Source organism: Capsella rubella, unplaced genomic scaffold (assembly GCF_000375325.1).
Source record: "Capsella rubella cultivar Monte Gargano unplaced genomic scaffold, Caprub1_0 scaffold_7, whole genome shotgun sequence".
Lineage (NCBI taxonomy): Eukaryota > Viridiplantae > Streptophyta > Magnoliopsida > Brassicales > Brassicaceae > Capsella > Capsella rubella.
The window spans coordinates 1,267,447-1,284,854 of NW_006238917.1; the positions used below are offsets into that span (position 1 = coordinate 1,267,447).

Here is a 17,408-nt window from a genome sequence, read left to right on the forward strand (position 1 = left end):
CTATTTCGACACGTTTGTCGCTTCTCCACCTCTCATAACACATTCACCATAATCTCGAATATTAATTTTATTGATTTCTTACGCATCTTAAAACCAAAGACTTTAACTATGAAATGTGTTTATTGTTATGAAATATGTCTACGTAATGCAAAATCGATAAAAGTGAGCATAGGTTTTATTTGGTTTATGCCATTATGTGTGGTGCAATAGCAAAATGTTAGAAGATAAAAGTTTCCACTTTGTCTAAAGGAAAAAAAAAAAATTGACTTTGATTAGCTAAAAACTTTTAGAAGGACTCGTAACACATAGGCAATAGGCTCATCATAGCAACATAGGTTTGATTTATTGTCTTGTCAGTATATATCATATAGTTTCATATCCATCTATCGTCGTCATATGAAATTCTGCACACCAATATGCCTCGTGAGTCATGGATCTGAAAGTCGCCGGAATTACATTCTTTTTCACCAAAAAAAAAAGAAGGAAAAATTCGGGTCTAGTTTAATGTTTTCAACTAGTGATTTAAGATGAATTAGTTAGGAGACTTAAATTAGCATAAAAATAATAATTAATAACATTCATAGTTTTTTTTATAATTAGCATACATAGCTCTCTATCTTTCTTTCGTTTAAAAGTGGAAACTAAAATCATGTTTTGTTCATTCTTAACTAAAATCATATTGGGAATGGACAGGATGAAAAGAGGAAACTAGGTGAAATTGTTTTGTTCATTCTTAACTCCTATTTGCTAATAATTATTACATACAGTATATATATGTCAAATAAAGTCGATGAGAAAGAAACAAATTAATAATTTGATTTTTGTTTTCATGAGTAATGGGAGAGTGAGACCACAAAGGGAGTAGTGAAAAATGAAAATGGCAGTGATGGTCCCTTGTTATTCCATTTCTTGTCCTTTTGGTGTCAATCAGATTGTTCCATTCGTCTTTATTTTTTTTTTCTAATATTATATCCTTTTTATTTTATTTAATCAGATTTATAATAGTTTTCAAAATATTATTCTTTGTTTTTAGATTTACTATCGCTTGCTTTTGAGGCACTGTTATTTTACGACATATATACTAGTGTGTTCGTCGAATGGTGCGACCAACCAGCTGACTATTCTCTTTTAGGTTTGCCTTTGAGAATTGCGCATTTGTTTATATGTTTTAAATACAACCAATATACACATATATGTAACGCATGTGTGTGCATGAAAACTATCAAAATCTAGCAATCATGTCATCATGACATGTTTTTAAAAAAAGCTCTTCTACCGTTCTACGTATTACTACTATCTTAGTATATTTAATTTGTCTTTTCAAGGTTCGAATAATGTTACTTCCCATAAAGTATTTTCACTTATGAAGATCACAATGAATATGAATTAGGTTACTTGTTATATATGATGATGTAAATGTAATCAAACGAAATACATACTAGTAATTATTGAAGATCCAAACGTACATTGAGTCTTAAAGAGACTACAATTATACACTAATTAATTTCAGTTTAAGTTAATTATATTGGTAAATCCTCACCTAATGATGATGTTAACATCTAACCCGATCACATTTTCGAATCGAGTAACCACAAATATATACTCCACGTATCTTCAAATCCTCTCACGCGTTAGTAATTAATGGAAAATAATAATTAGGCTAAAGGAATGGTTTTCTTTTTTTGTCTTTTTATTCTGATAATATAAATTAAAATTCCCAACATCTCAGCGAGTTATATATGTATTGATGTTAACATGACTATGAGTCTATGACTATGACTAATAATAGACCAATAGTACATGTAACAGTAACTAGTAACTACGTAAGAGGTAAGACCGTATAGAAAAATGACTACTAAATTGGCCAAATAGAATAAACTATTTTATACCACACGGAAAAACTAAACTGATGATGATCTGAGCTGAGTTTAATCAAACGAGCCTGAGTTAAGATAATACATGGACCTAGAGTTTACAAATCTTTCATCTAATTATATCAATAGACAGGTTAATAGGTTATTAGAAGAGTGTCAACTATCAATATATAAATGAACCCGTATTAGAAACTTACTATATAGCTGGAGAGTACTGTCTGTCTCGATCATTGGACAATAGATGGATAGTTTTTAAAAAGCTAAAAATGGCATTCAAATGAAGAAAAACAAAAGAAGCAACAAATGTTTTTATGTACGAGAAGGTCCAAAGGACCAACATTCTCATGGTCCGTCTACTGCTGCCACCACATTTTTCTCAATATTATTTGTGTAATTTATTAACCTTAATACAAAAAAACAACAACCTCCTCCTCTACGAACGATCATTTAGTTCCTTGTCTAGATTCATATAACACCAATAATTAGGCAGGACCATTTTTTCATAGCTGCTTTAATTTTGGATGTCTTGACCATTTTCTTATAATGTTTTCGTATATAGATATATATACATTGGAAAAATATCATGGGAATAAAAGCAAATCAATCACACACCGTCGTATAGTTGTTTTGTTATCTACAACAAAAATATGATTGATTTTGGTTTTCTTTCTAAATTATTTATTTTATGAATATGAAAACTTGTAATGGCTAAAGGCTTCAAAAATATGTAACATATAGATAAATAAACGACTAAAGGCTTCACAAAATCACATCTTAAGAAAAGAAAAAAAAAAGAAATGGTCCTCAGAAACGCAAAAGACATATTAATTTGATTGGTCCACCTGGAAACCGGCAAGGGGTGGTCATGGCCACGTGGGATTTGTGGTCCTTGTTGCGATCAACGTGTCTCCTTCTGCCACGTGTTTTGATCTACAAGTGTGACAGCCTGTTTCTCATCATCGAGCGTCCAAACCTTCGAAAAAAAAAGAAACAAAATCAGGAAAATTAATTAATACTCACGTCGCCGAGAGGAGTGTAATACTATTAAACACGATATTTCTCGACAAAAAAAAAAAAAACACGATATTTCTATATACAGAAACACTTTCATTTAATTTAACTTAACCCTTTTTTCCTGAAAATATTATCCAGCCCACTTATAAATTTATTGTTGGATTTTGTTATTCGGCCCAACTTAGAAGCCTAGTATATAAGTTAGGGTCAACGAGTACATGTGAATTAAAGTGAATGTTCTTGGAAGACCAATTAGATAACTTTGATGACGGATTTATAACAAATAAGTTTGTCTGTTGCAGTACTTTTTTATAATTCATTGCTTGCGTAAGAAGTGAGTGGCACAACGTCACTTGGTTCAACTACTACTAAAACAATCATACTAAAAGATTTTACCACAACAAATCAAAAACCTTTTTAACTAATCCTTTATATATGACGCTCTTGTTTTTCCTAAATTGTGGTGCCATAGTAAAATTTGGGGTACCTAAACAACCAAGATTGATTGGCTAAGCACGTTTTTTTTCTTCCACACATGACTGTTGTTTGAACCTACCGAATTATCTTTGACCCTTATAACGAAATGACATGATTTGTTCTATTTCATTTGGTCGTACTTGTATGTAATAATGCATTTGGTTGAGCTAAACAAAATTATTAGTATGTCCTTACCTACTTAGAAATTTCGAGTTGTAAACTAGAGAGAGTCAAAGATTGTGTGTAATTCACTAGTGCTAGTAAACATCAACCTTTTTATTAATTTCTCTTCTCTCTTTAAAATTTTCAAATATTTGATTATCGATTCTAATAAACCTTTTTAATATTATGTTCTTGTGCAAAATAATGTGATTAATTGTTTTGTTTGTTTGTATACAAGTGCCCACTTGCTTGACCTTCCCAACAAAAAAAAAAACGTAAAATTTGTAACCATTCCCATCATCTTCTCCATAAAGTTCTTACCTTTAAGTGTCTTCTAATGGAGATTTAATCTCTTCTACTCATATTTTGCTTCTCTCTCTCTCTATCCTCTTCCATGTATTAAGCTTTCTTCACGCTTTTTAAGATAATTAACAGTCACGGGACTTAAAAGGTAAAGTGTTTTGCTTCGAATTCAAGTGTTCCCCTTCACTTTCTCTCTCATCTCTATTTCTCCTCTGTTTCTTGCTGTCAATTCCTTAAGAAAGTCCGGATTTTTAGGGTGATCGAGAGAAGTTGAAGAATCATGACTATTGTATTCTCGCTTTTGATCCAAAGGGTCATCTAATTTTTGCCAATTTTGTTTTTCAGGTAATTTCCGATTTCTCTCTATTACTCTGTTTATGTCTTGTTCTTAGATTCCTTTTCTCTAACAGTAATAGACTAGAGTCTCTGTCTGTAGAAGCTTCATAAAGATTCAATTTTTTTCTCTGGGTGTTTAGAATGACGAATGTATCTTATTTTTAATTGAGCTACAACAAATTTCTTCAGTAGGTTGATTGTTTTGAGGATGATGTGAATGAGCACCATATCTCAATTCTATTATCATTCATCAGTTTTCTTCTTTCTAGGAATAATCAAAATATGTGTATTGGGATTGCTTATAATAAGCTCCTACTTTGGTTCTTTATTTTCAATTCAATATTCACTATTTCGTAACCCTTTTATCTGATGCAACCTCTCTATTATACCTTTCTTCAGTTGCTGTTTTCTCCGGGTTAATCAGTTTCTTATGTCTTTGCATATTCTTGAACTTTCTTTGTTGGATCTTTTAAATCAATTTGATTCTTTGTTACCAATTATGTCTTAATGCTTCACTAAAGAAACTTCAGAAAGATAGGATTTCAAAGCTATGGAGTTCCTTCTCTTTTTTGGATACCTTGAAACAGTGTTTCTCTTTGCAGGTAAGGCATTGTTGCTCCCAATGGGGTGGCTAACTAAAATCCTCAAGGGTCTTTGCATATTCTTGAACTTTCTTTGGTTGGATCTTTAAATCACTTTGATTCTTTGTTACCAATTATGTCTTAATGCTTCACTAAAGAAACTTCAGAAAGATAGGATTTCAAAGCTATGGAGTTCCTTCTCTTTTTTGGATACCTTGAAACAGTGTTTCTCTTTGCAGGTAAGGCATTGTTGCTCCCAATGGGGTGGCTAACTAAAATCCTCAAGGGTTCTAGCCATAAATTCTCAGATGGACAATGTAACGGAAGATATAGAGAGGATAGAAACTTAGACCGTCCTCGTAATTCTGCGGTAAATGATTTGTTTTTTGCTTCATGATTTCGTATTTGGAGTATTATCGAACAATGATGTCGTTTTGAAGTGAAGATGAAAAGGGTTTCTTGGAATTCTGATTCAGGATGGATCTGATTTTGACAAAGAAGACATTGAATATGCTATTGCACTCTCTCTTTCAGAACAAGATCATGTAATTCCACAAGATGACAAAGGAAAGAAAATTATTGGTAAGGTTGTTTATTCGCTGTTGGTACGCATAGAGAAAAACAACAGAGGAAGAGAAGAAATAAAGTTTTGTGAAACTGTAGCTTGTTAAGCTGTTCCCTTAATCTCATATTTTGTAGAATACAAATCTGAAACCGAAGATGAGGAGGATGAGGATGAGGATGAGGATGATGATGAAGAATACATGAGAGCTCAGCTAGAAGCCGCAGAAGAAGAGGAAAGACGGGTAGCTCAAGCTCAAATTGAGGAAGAAGAGAAAAGGCGAGCCGAAGTTCAACTTGAAGAAGTAGAGAAACAATTAGCAAAAGCTCGATTAGAAGAGGAAGAAATGAGGCGTTCTAAAGCTCAACTGGAGGAAGACGAGCAACTTGCCAAGGCCATTCAAGAAAGTATGAATGTGGGATCTCCTCCTCGATATGATTCAGGAAGTATATTTCAACCATATCCCTTCCTCATTCCATCTAGTCACAGGTAAATGGTCCAAAAATACATGAGTATCCATTTCTTAGATTCAGAGACACTATCATCCTCTAGATAGTGATATGGTTCATAATCACAAATCCTGCAATGAGTAATTTGTATTTCTTTGATAATATTCTTGTAGGATATGTGCCGGTTGCCAAGCTGAGATTGGACATGGAAGGTTTCTGAGTTGCATGGGTGGCGTTTGGCATCCTGAATGTTTCTGCTGCCATGCATGCGATAAGCCCATCATTGATTATGAGGTCCCAATACATTTCGTTTTAAGTATTATTACATTGTACTTGAGTTAAGTGAATCTTAACCTGTTGCATTGTTTTACAGTTCTCAATGTCGGGAAATCGACCTTTTCACAAATTATGTTACAAGGAGCAGCATCATCCAAAATGTGATGTTTGCCATAACTTTGTGAGTGATTTCCAACTTCTATTGAACTCTATATTTCAATTATATTTTACATACAATTGTTCCCAGGTTATACAAAAGTTAATGTGTATGCTTAATTATAACACCTCTAGATCCCGACAAATCCAGCTGGTCTTATTGAGTATAGGGCACACCCCTTTTGGATGCAAAAGTATTGTCCTTCACATGAGCGTGATGGAACTCCTCGGTGTTGCAGTTGTGAGCGAATGGAGGTCAGTTATTCGATATATCGTTTCTACTCTAGGAACTAGGAAAACAAATTTAAGAATATGTTTTTAAACTAAATGTTGTTCTGTTTTTTTTTTTTTACTCATGGTTTCAGCCAAAAGATACAAAATATCTCATTCTTGATGATGGTCGAAAACTATGTCTGGAATGCCTTGACTCAGCCATTATGGATAATAATGAATGCCAGCCATTGTACCTTGAGATACGTGATTTTTATGAAGGATTACACATGAAAGTCGAACAGCAAATTCCTATGCTCTTGGTGGAGAGATCAGCTCTAAACGAAGCTATGGAAGGAGAGAAACATGTAACACTGCAATTAATTGAATATTACTATACACTCTCTTTCTTTATTTCTTGCTCATTCATTTTAACGTACTTTTATCTAACTTTGCTGCAGGGACATCATCATTTACCTGAAACTAGAGGACTTTGTTTGTCTGAAGAACAAACTGTGACCACGGTATTCACTCTTCCAGTTTTCAAACCAGTAACATCATATAGAATTATTTCTTTCCATTTCAATTTGTTTTTAATTTAGTAAAATTTTCATCTAGGTGTTAAGGAGACCAAGAATTGGAGCAGGCTACAAGTTAATAGACATGATCACAGAGCCTTGCAGGCTGACACGCCGTTGTGAAGTTACTGCAATTCTCATTTTATATGGACTTCCTCGGTAAATAAACACTTTCTCAACTCACTCTTAAAAAAAGAACTTCTTTCTTTATGAGATATCATAAATTTTGTATTGCACTTGTACAGTTTGTTAACTGGGTCAATCCTTGCTCATGAGATGATGCATGCATGGCTTCGACTAAATGGTAATTTGAAGAACTCTCCCTTCTCATTATGGTGAGCACTTGAACCTAGGGAAATATTGATTAGTGATTTGCTCTTTGGGGTTTTGTTGGCTCTGTATATGTATGAGCAGGGTATCCAAATCTTAGACCAGAAGTGGAAGAAGGGATCTGTCAGGTTTTAGCTCACATGTGGTTGGAATCTGAGACATATGCTGGCTCTACATTAGTAGATATCGCATCTTCCTCTTCGTCATCAACATCAGCTGTGATCTCTGTATCGTCCAAGAAAGGGGAGAGGTCTGATTTTGAGAAGAAACTTGGTGAGTTTTTCAAGCACCAGATCGAGTCGGATTCTTCATCGGCATATGGGGATGGGTTCAGGCAAGGTAACCAAGCAGTTCTTAAGCATGGTCTGAGGCGAACCCTCGACCATATTCGCATGACGGGTACATTCCCTTAAGTGGGATCTAAACTTTATTAAAGAGAGAAAACAAAACCAAAAAGCTTTGTTATAGTTTTTTTTTTAGAGTATAGACTGAAAAAAAAAAAAAAAAGAAGCAAAATGTATAGGTTCATCATATACACACATTTACGAGTCGTAATAAAGTTTCCATCCTTTAAGTCAATTTCACAAGCTTATTATGGCTTTGGGAAACATTATGGGATTTTATTTTTTTTTCCTTTTTTCGCATTATTCCATTAGCCCATTTTATTATCCTTTGGTGGTGGGAAACAGAACATGCTCAAGATTCAAGAGTCAAGATCAAAGGTTCTTGGCATGCTTTTTTATCTATTCTGTTCTCTAATCTAGATCTCTACGTACGTTCACTAGTTTGAGTTTGTCATATCTGAACAAGTGGATATATAGAGATGTAAAAAAAGAAAAATAGATAGATTTCTATATATACATTGATATATTTGTATATGAGTATATGTATCAAAAATTCTATATATACATGGCTCTTCTATTCTCTGAGAGGACGAAGGACAAAACGTAGAACGTATAAATATCGTCATATTGACCTCTCTAACTAAATTATAAAAATATATGAATGCTTGCCATCTGATAAAAATACAAACTTCTTTGTGAAAGAACCTAAAAAAAAAAAGCTACATGCCTACTTTCCTATCTTTTTATATTTGGTCTTTTAAATCGTATAATCCAATATCGAAGACTCGAAGAATATCTTCTTCTAGTTCCCGACAAATAAACAACACTTCTAAGCATAAACAAGATATATTCTACAGAATATGGTTTTAGGTGTAAGAATTAAACATCAGTCTATTGTTCGTCATGTGTTTATACTTATACATTTTCGTCCATTGTATCGTTTTCTATATGTTAAGTATTATTATGGGAAGATGAGCTATCAGAGTTGTAGAGGATAAAAATCGTAAACGTCTCTCGTCAATTCACAATCATAACTTTCCAAAAAATAAATATTAGACATTATCAACAAATATAATGATAGAGAGATGCAAAAAAACAATATGAAGATGTGTCTGAGGATAGACATAAGAGATATGGTGATATGATTACACGTGTTATCCACTTCCTCCACCAAACTTGTCGCGGCGCCTCGTCGCCGTTTCTCTCTTTTTTCGTTTTCTTTTAGAAATGTTTATGTTTCAAAATATTTTATTAGAGCTAATAATTTTACAATATCAAACTTTGGCTTCGATTGGTAACCATACCGTACTACAAAACCGCACCGCAACAGTGCTGTAACAGTGTCAAAATATCTACATATACATATATATCTATATATTTTTGCTACTATTTGAACCGCACCGCACTTTTCCCGCAGTGAAAACCGCAGTTACCATTCGGACCCTTTAATTATCCATCCGAGATAGGCTTTGAATGGAGAAGCAGATATAAAACAGTAATATAGCATGACAGATTAACTGCTTTTTGTTTACCATTCATAAAAATAAATAATAGTTATTTATAACTGCAGTTCTCCTGTTAAAATTCTGTAGGTGGACAAAAAAAAAATTATTTTATGGTCATGTTTTTTCCCTATAAAGCAGAGCAGATTAAAGACTTCTATTTTAATGTAGGATCTGCACTTGAACTGCCAAATCTGCTTGATCTGCTTTTATTTTGTTAGATCTGCCTTGTACACTTGATCTGCTCTGCCTATTTTATTTTCCCATTCGAAGCTATAGTTTCTTTTTTTTTCTTTTAAGTTAACGAAAGGTTTCTGAAAATAAATCTTAAGCATACTCTTATGTTGGAGAGAGACCAAACTGATTCTTGATACTTTGTTTACTATCGTTTAAACTGAACATGTTGTTTTGTAATGGACCTAGACTTATTTCTATGGCATGATACATTTTAAAACTTTTGTTTACTATCGATTAATTCTGAGCATGTTGTTTTGTAATGGACCTGACCTATTTCTATGGCAGGATACATTTAGAAACAATCGCATCATTGTTTTCCGGGAGCAAAAACAATCAGTGTCTAAAATTCAACTTATCCTAACTAAAGATTATCATTAGCATTATTTATATGTATGATGTTAACGAAACTAATGGTTGGCTGAGTGATCGGCATTTAGAATTATTGCTTACTGGATTGATCCTTCACAATGTCTTGTGTCTTGTCGATGAGAATAAGGACGTAACGTGGCAACGTATTAAACTTTGTTTCTGTCATTTCTTTTTTATACGGCAAAAACTTTTCAAGTGTTTTTTTCTCAAAATTCATGAACTAACTTTAGGGTAAATTTTTGTCTCTTCTAGTTTCTTTGATCTAACCATTTTGTTCGAGGTTATTAACAGATTTTGATATAAATGTTATTTTCTGTATATAATGCATGCACATTTTGATGAAAAATATACGTATAATTTAGGAACGTTCGTATAATCGTCTATATAAATAACATTTTTGTGCCTCAGTCGCTGATATTATTATAAACTCAAAATCTAATAGTTAAAAACCGCTTCATAAAGAAATTCGCAAAGTCGGTTCATGAAAGATGTCATCATCATTGTAACATATGATGCCACCACGAAGTCTATTTGGCACCTTCAATATATCTTTTGTTTTCCTGGTTCAGTAAAACAATCTGGACCGTTGGTTTGCACCAGCCAATCGTGCCACAAAACTACAAATTGACAACCTTTGTCGGGGGCTTTTCGAAAAATGATTTACCAATAGGCAAAGCGAAGCAACTGTTTTGACCTAACGTTTTGCTTTGTAAATAGGAAGGAAATATGAAAATATCTTAGATACTACAAAATGCAAGTTGCTTATAAATTACAATGTTATAAAAATTTACAGCATCTTTTACACTATACTACTATATAACGGCGTCAACATCATGGAGTTATTATTCCAATAAGTTTCTCGTACACTTTGGATTAAATAATCAATACTACTAGAAAAAGGACAAAATAAGGAAATCGGATTAGTTTTGGTTTTCGATTTGAGTTTTTCAACCGAACGAATTACATATACATCAACCATTAAACTAGATTTACCCTTTAGAAGGTTAAAATATATAATGACGAAAAAATATACAAGTTTCTTTCTGATCACATTTTCTTAGGGTTTACGTTTTAATTCACATTAAACGTATTGCTACTCAGATCAAAACGTTGGAGAATCATGAAAAGAATATACGAAATAAACCGTACTGAAAAGGCGGAACATTGGAGTTTCAGCAGAGCATCAAAATATATAAAAGAGAATATGCTCTCATTCATCATAACATCGACCGTTTTTTCCACCCTGATCCCAACTCTTTGATTAATGGTTGGAAGAAGATTCTTAGTTATGTGCGTGCTCTTTGGTATAATTATGGTCTTTCCTTTTCATCTTAGTACGAAGTTAATGTCACATATCGATTTCATCACATTAATAACATAAACAACTTGATAATGCTTCTTAATCGCGTTAGTATATAGTAGACAAAGAATCATAAGATGTAAGAGTACTGCTAATAGTTTAAAAGATTCGAATTATATATGGTGGCTAATGCATATATACTCGTAGACACGATACACTTCATCAAGTAAAATAAATGGTCCCAAGTATATTAATACATGTATTTTTTAGACATACTGTATATACATCTCTCTCCTATCTCCTTTTGATTTGTCATTTTCTTCCCCCGTAATCCTATATAAAAATATAGACCCTCCGAGAGAGAGAGAGAGAGAGACAGATACAAACACATAAAGATAGAGAGAGTAGTAAGAACTAGTAAGATAGAGAGATGGTGTATGAAGGTTACTGCTTGAAGGAGAAGAAGCCATGCGTGAGATGGGTAGAGAGATACTTCGACGACTGTCTCTGTAACTTAAACGACGACGTCTCGTTCGCACTTGGAATTGCTAGCCTCATCTGTTGGGGCGTCGCAGAGATTCCTCAGATCATCACTAACTTCCGTACAAAGTCCAGTCACGGTGTCTCTCTCTCCTTCCTCCTCGCTTGGGTCGCCGGGTCCGTACACACTCATCATTTATCTTCAATTCTTTATCCAAACAAGTCTCTTCTGACCTTATTTTTATATGACTTTTTATCAATCGGTGCAGTGATATCTTTAATCTCGTCGGTTGTCTTCTTGAACCAGCTACTGTAAGTTACACAAAACCTCTATGCTATGATCAAAACATAGTTATTTCCTTTTTACTTATGTTTTCTCATTTTTGTTTTGTTTTTTTTTTGAACAGTTGCCGACTCAGCTCTACACAGCCTTGGTAACATCGTCGTCTTCTCGCCGCATAAACATATGTCGCCACAAAACTTTACGTGTCGTTTTCACTAAAATCAACGTCTATTTTCCGGATTGGTTTATTTTGATTCGACCGCTTAATTTTTTTGTTTTTTTACAGTTTCAACTCGGTAACTTTATTTTCTTAAACTCTTTCGTTATAGCTTTACACAGTGAGCACTGTGGTTTTGGTAATCCAGACAATTTACTATGATTACATCTACAAACTTTGTAGACATGGACGCACTAAGATCTGCCAACAGGTAATAAATAATAGTGTAGTGTTGATTATAAAATTAAAAGTTGATTACATAGTTAGGTGTTGATGATTGATTAATCATCATATTGATTGGGTGCCAAATTTTTGTTAAGGATGAGGAAGATGACGAGAAGAGACCACTGAACCCACCGAAGACGATGGGATCTGCTATTTCCATCCCAAGAGGATCTTTCAAAGATTCTCCTCGGAGAGAGTTCTATTACACGTACGGATTATTCAAATTAATCATATTTAGTTTACTCTAATTTGACTACGAATAAGTTAAAGTTTGTGACAATAGTTTCATATATTAATATGCGTTATAATATTTTTACTATATAATGCTTTCCCCCTACCTACTCTGTCGTTTTCTCAAGATTTGAAGGAACAGAGTAAACCATTTATTCATATAAAAGATATTACATTATTGCTGATGAAATCTAGAACCTATAGATTAGCTTTATTCAGATGTGACAACGGTGACTATTTGTTCAGGTCGGCGAGATCGTTGGCAGGAAGCGGCACACCTCCTTTAAGACCATCATATTTTCGAGTTGCTAAGAGTGGTCCTTCGGCTATGGCAATAATAGATAATGGTTCTTCCTCGGATGAAGATGAGACAATGTCTACGTGTCCTGCTATAACAGCTAAAACCATTACCCAACCAAGGGCAATACCAAGACAGGTTTGTGATGCTTTTAACTTAGTGAACTAAAAAAAAGAGTCACTTTAGGGTAAAAGAACACATATTGACCCATTCTGGACTTCTTGTTCTCAGGCAGGTTTTGGAACGTTTTTGGCTGCATCGGCTAGTCTTCCGCTTCAGGCCAAAAGCTTAGCGGAAAAGTACGCACATTCTTCAAGCAGACGGCTTCTAAATGTGTGTGACATATAATAGCATTTAGTTGTTTCATAGTGTATGAGTGAAATGCGAAAAAATGACTCCAAAACATTGTCGTCTATGTGCAGGAAAGAATAGTAGAGCATAGCGCGTTGGGACAATGGCTGGGATGGCTAATGGCGGCCATTTACATGGGCGGTCGCATCCCTCAGATTTGGCTCAACGTAAGCAATCTTTAGCGAATCTTGATTCATCTTTTTTTCTTCTCTTTGATTGTTGGAACTAATCTGATTTTTACCCTGGACGATGTCTTTACTACTAGATCAAAAGAGGAAGTGTCGAGGTAAACAACTAAAATTGCAAGGCAACAACAAACACATATTAAGTATAATTAATTGTTATTCTAGTATGTGATCTAATAAATCAATACGTTTCGATAATTGGCAGGGTCTGAATCCACTTATGTTTGTATTCGCTCTAGTAGCCAATGTAACATATGTTGGTAGTATTCTTGTCCGAACAACGGAATGGGACAACATCAAACCAAACCTCCCTTGGTTGCTTGATGCCATTGTCTGCGTCGTACTCGATCTATTTGTATCCTTTCTACCCATTTCAATATCTCAACTATTGAAAAATCAATTATCTCATTCTCGTTTGGTTTAATTTTGCTCCCTTAATTCAGAAAATCAAAAACAGATAATATTGCAGTATATCTACTACAAGTATCGAAGGACGGAGAGCATAAAAACGGAAGAAAAAGACGGCTACGGAGACTATGAGGAAGCAAGCAAAACTTTTGTTGCTTGAATTATGTTACAACAATGATTTGATTTTGTTTTAGTATAAGTATTATTGATTTCATAGTGTATGCATATAAAACCTAGTTATTATATATATATATATATAAGTTCACTTAAAGTGGTTTCGTTTCCTCAAAGTCAAATGGAAAAGTTAACTTAGTATCTAGCAAAACAAAGCAAAGGACGTAGCGTCGACGCTAAAATACTTGTTTCTCTTCCAGATTTCACTTTGCCAAACATGAAGTTATTGTTGCATCACTGTCAATGTAATGTATCTCTGTTTTTGAACAGCCATCCAAAACAGAGTAGTTTCAGCTTTTTGGTCGCTAACCTTAGCAACCTGTTAGTACTGTCTGGTTTGAATAATTACAAAAGGATTCTGAACTTCAAACACGGACAGAAGCAGAAAATAAGACATTGACGCTATACGAGTCTGAGAGAGGACCAAGATTGAAGACAGCATTGGACCACTCAATCTTTCCCCAAATCTCGCCTCCTTCGCGCCTCTCCACAGAAATCTCGGCAGACCAAAGCCCCATACTCTCAGAATCTGCAAGATGCGCGTTCCAAAAGACGACAATGTTCCCAGCCGAGTTACTAGAGAGTTTGCTAATATCATACTTGACAATGGTCTTCGTTGGTCGTTGATCGCCAATAAAGATGTAACTGAAGATGTACCTAAAACCAGAAAGATGCAATTGCAGCTCTTCCAAACCTTTTACCTCCTTCCAATCCAACTCATCTGGCTGACACCAAAGTATCCGCCCGCGAGTACCACGGCAGAATAACAATTTCCCAATGACACACCAATCATTTCTGCTTCCTAGCATTGAATCTTTTTTCCCGCTTCTCCAGAATGTACCTTCACTTGGCAAAAAGTTGAAGCTTTGGTCATCCTCATCCACGGCGTAAACCTTCTTCTCCTCCTCTATCACCACAATTTGGATGAGATTAAGTGCCATCTTGGGAGTAGTAATGTACCTACACCAAGTTTGAGTCTTTGGATCGAATATCTCCGCCCAGTTTGAGGAATCATCAACGTCCTCTACTCGGCACCCTCCAAAAACATAAACCTTTCCTTCTACGAAGCTTGCCGATGGGGAAACACGAGCCATCTTCATGGACGGGACGCGGCGCCATGTCTTAGAGAAACAGTCGAGGAACAAGACATCGGAAGTGGGATCGCCGTTTATGATTCCACCGATTACATAGATTCCCCAATCCACCACCACGAAAGAGGACGATTCCGTAGCCAAACAAGGGTGCGACGGGATCGGTCTCAGGCAACGGTCACCGGTGAGGACGAACCAGCGTGGGGTTGGGTCAGGTAAGATGCGCAAGCAGACGTAGAGAGACGCCTCGGTGCAACCAATGAGTGATCGCGTGCGGCAGAGCTCAGGGGAAGCTACGAGAGTGCGGTGTCTCTTGGAGACGAGTGATAAAGCTGCTAGGTCCAATCTCGAAACGCGAGCCATGCAACTCACAACCACCTCATCCGGCAACCCAGACCACGACGGAGACGCCTCCTCATTCATCTTCTTCCTTCTCTTGTTGTGCGGTTGAACTTCTTCGGGGTCGGGGTGCTCTCGCATTCCCAGTTTACAACTACACAAGATTAGTAGATAACACATCTCTACTATCTGATTGATTTGGTTGTATCAACCTTTCTTGCAAATAACTGAATAAGTTCTCCTTCTCGGATAAGGGATTTGTGCAGAGAGGCGGATTCGGACACAAACTAGTTTATAAACAATTAAGTGTACGTGTACTTTTATTTTGTACTTTGCTTCGCTTTGCCAGGGTATCTAGTAAAACTGGAAAAGTCAAATTTACAGATCTGGGCCTTTTACTATGTAAGCTCTTTTACTATGGAATCAACACACATCTGGGCCTTTTGTTTTTTTTGGTATGACACATCTGGGCCTTATTATGAAAGCTTTTGATCCTCCTCAGCCACCTACTAAACCTTCTCATGGCCTAATAATCTAAGCTCTTGCATCACACTAGTTAAAAAAGCTGGCTTATAGCAATTAACACTACTAAACTAGTCACAAATAATAACACCCAAAACTAGAGTAAGGAAAAGGAAATAATTTTCTATGTGAAAAAAAAAAAGATTAGATTTGCTTTGCTTTGCAGAGTATGTAAACTGTAAAGGATTAAACTAAACCCATGAGATTCTTTTCCGTTACGTTGGCCGCTCCGGCGAAGTGTTGTTGACACGACGTCGCATCGGCGAATGCATTCTCACATAAAATTTAAGAAAAAGCAACAAAATCGCACCGTTGAGAACCGAGTTTAAACCCCACGCGCCAATCCCATTGCATCCACCTTTAAAGAGGTGCATCGTAAGAACCCCGGCGTGAGACACGAGATTGCACCCCACGAGAACCAACTGACAGTTCACCACAAACGAAGGGAAAGCCGAACCGGGTAAACCAAACCCGGTCCAGAATCTGTACCCGTAAACCACCGAGTAAACCAGCGTCGTCGATAGAATTGCTAAAATCTGGTACGACTGCGAGAACTCGAGCCAGAGGAACGACGTGAAGGCCATGACGGCATTGCAGAAGAGCTGAGACACGGCGAGTCTCCGGCGACGAAGAACGGAGAAGATCGTGCGGAACATGTGGAGGAAACGTGTGAGGTAAAACGCGTATGACCAAAAGAAGACACGACCAGAGGGACGAGTCCCGAGAGGGAAACAGAGAAGCCACTGGAGAGGAGTAGCGGTTTTGCTCCGCCGCCAGAACCACCGTGTGTCACGGATCTCTGCGGCGGTGGAGAGGAGAATCCCGGCGAAAATAGTTGCGGAGAGAATTGACATGAGAAGGCTGTGGAGTTCGGGGATGTGGCCTAGAGGAACGGAGCGGTTACGGCGGAGTACGGCGGAGAGGAGGATGTGGAGGGAGGAGGAGACGGCGATGTAGAGTGATATTGAGGTGAAGAGAAAAGACCACGTGGAGCCCCATGATTGGCTGTTGCTCCAACGGAACCCGACGATGTATGGATGCTCGGAGAGGTAGTAAGTGAGAGAGTCGATCAGAGCCGCTGACATGGTTTGGTTTTGATCGGACGGTGCGGTGGTAGTGATCACGGTGACTCGTCTTCTTCTTCTTCTCTTGAGTGGTCTTTTATATGTCTGCGTGCATCTTTTTCATATTTAAAGCTTTGTTTGTTTCTTCTTCGTCTTCTTTTTTTTAAGGATTAATTTCGTTTTCGTTTTCCCAATAATTGGTGTAAAACATTGGTCATCACTAAATGGCCGGTCTTGTCATGAAAGCAAAATGATGTGGACCGATACGTGACAAATTAAAGTTTCTATGTGAATTGATATTTGTTAAAACGGTCTTAATGGGATTGTTTTACTAAGATATAAGTCGAAATAGCAAACTATAGTTGAATATATTCCTCGAATCCGGAAAACGTCGAGTTGATCATTTTAGATACATTACCATAATCGCAATAAAAACAATTATAATCTAAGAAGAACCTCTAGACAAGAAATAGAGTTTGG

General features: G+C 36.0%; 4 protein-coding genes across 6 annotated transcripts; 2 read left to right on the plus strand and 2 right to left on the minus strand.

The window, feature by feature from the left end:
- Positions 1–3,850: 3,850 nt before the first annotated feature.
- On the plus strand, positions 3,851–7,887 carry LOC17880168 (protein DA1-related 1). Of its 3 annotated transcripts, none has more exons than XM_023779103.1 (13): positions 3,851–3,978; positions 4,086–4,175; positions 4,769–5,117; positions 5,224–5,329; positions 5,447–5,798; positions 5,932–6,052; positions 6,132–6,215; positions 6,326–6,445; positions 6,556–6,768; positions 6,862–6,924; positions 7,019–7,137; positions 7,224–7,282; positions 7,393–7,887. In XM_023779103.1, the coding sequence occupies exons 3-13, from the start codon at positions 4,935–4,937 to the stop codon at positions 7,719–7,721; spliced, it is 1,749 nt and encodes a 582-aa protein (XP_023634871.1). In that variant the 5' UTR covers positions 3,851–3,978; positions 4,086–4,175; positions 4,769–4,934; the 3' UTR covers positions 7,722–7,887. The 3 variants fall into 3 exon arrangements, with proteins under 3 accessions (XP_023634871.1, XP_006283450.1, XP_023634872.1); XM_006283388.2 differs by having other exon boundaries at positions 4,987–5,117; XM_023779104.1 differs by lacking the exon at positions 3,851–3,978 and having other exon boundaries at positions 3,995–4,175.
- A 3,530-nt stretch (positions 7,888–11,417) lies between these two features.
- LOC17880656 lies at positions 11,418–14,009 on the plus strand. Its single transcript, XM_006283819.2, has 11 exons — positions 11,418–11,717; positions 11,810–11,852; positions 11,948–11,974; positions 12,153–12,251; positions 12,361–12,473; positions 12,743–12,932; positions 13,026–13,127; positions 13,217–13,312; positions 13,411–13,431; positions 13,536–13,685; positions 13,788–14,009. The coding sequence occupies exons 1-11, from the start codon at positions 11,491–11,493 to the stop codon at positions 13,896–13,898; spliced, it is 1,179 nt and encodes a 392-aa protein (XP_006283881.1). The 5' UTR covers positions 11,418–11,490; the 3' UTR covers positions 13,899–14,009.
- Positions 14,010–14,080: 71 nt separating this feature from the next.
- On the minus strand, positions 14,081–15,585 carry LOC17878866 (F-box/kelch-repeat protein SKIP6). The gene has a single exon (XM_006285706.2). It carries the CDS (start codon positions 15,520–15,522, stop codon positions 14,278–14,280), a length of 1,245 nt encoding a protein of 414 aa, XP_006285768.2. The 5' UTR covers positions 15,523–15,585; the 3' UTR covers positions 14,081–14,277.
- Positions 15,586–15,713: 128 nt separating this feature from the next.
- On the minus strand, positions 15,714–17,192 carry LOC17877692 (elongation of fatty acids protein 3-like). Its single transcript, XM_006284178.2, has one exon. The coding sequence runs from the start codon at positions 16,947–16,949 to the stop codon at positions 16,080–16,082; it is 870 nt and encodes a 289-aa protein (XP_006284240.1). The 5' UTR covers positions 16,950–17,192; the 3' UTR covers positions 15,714–16,079.
- Between the last annotated feature and the right edge of the window lie 216 nt (positions 17,193–17,408).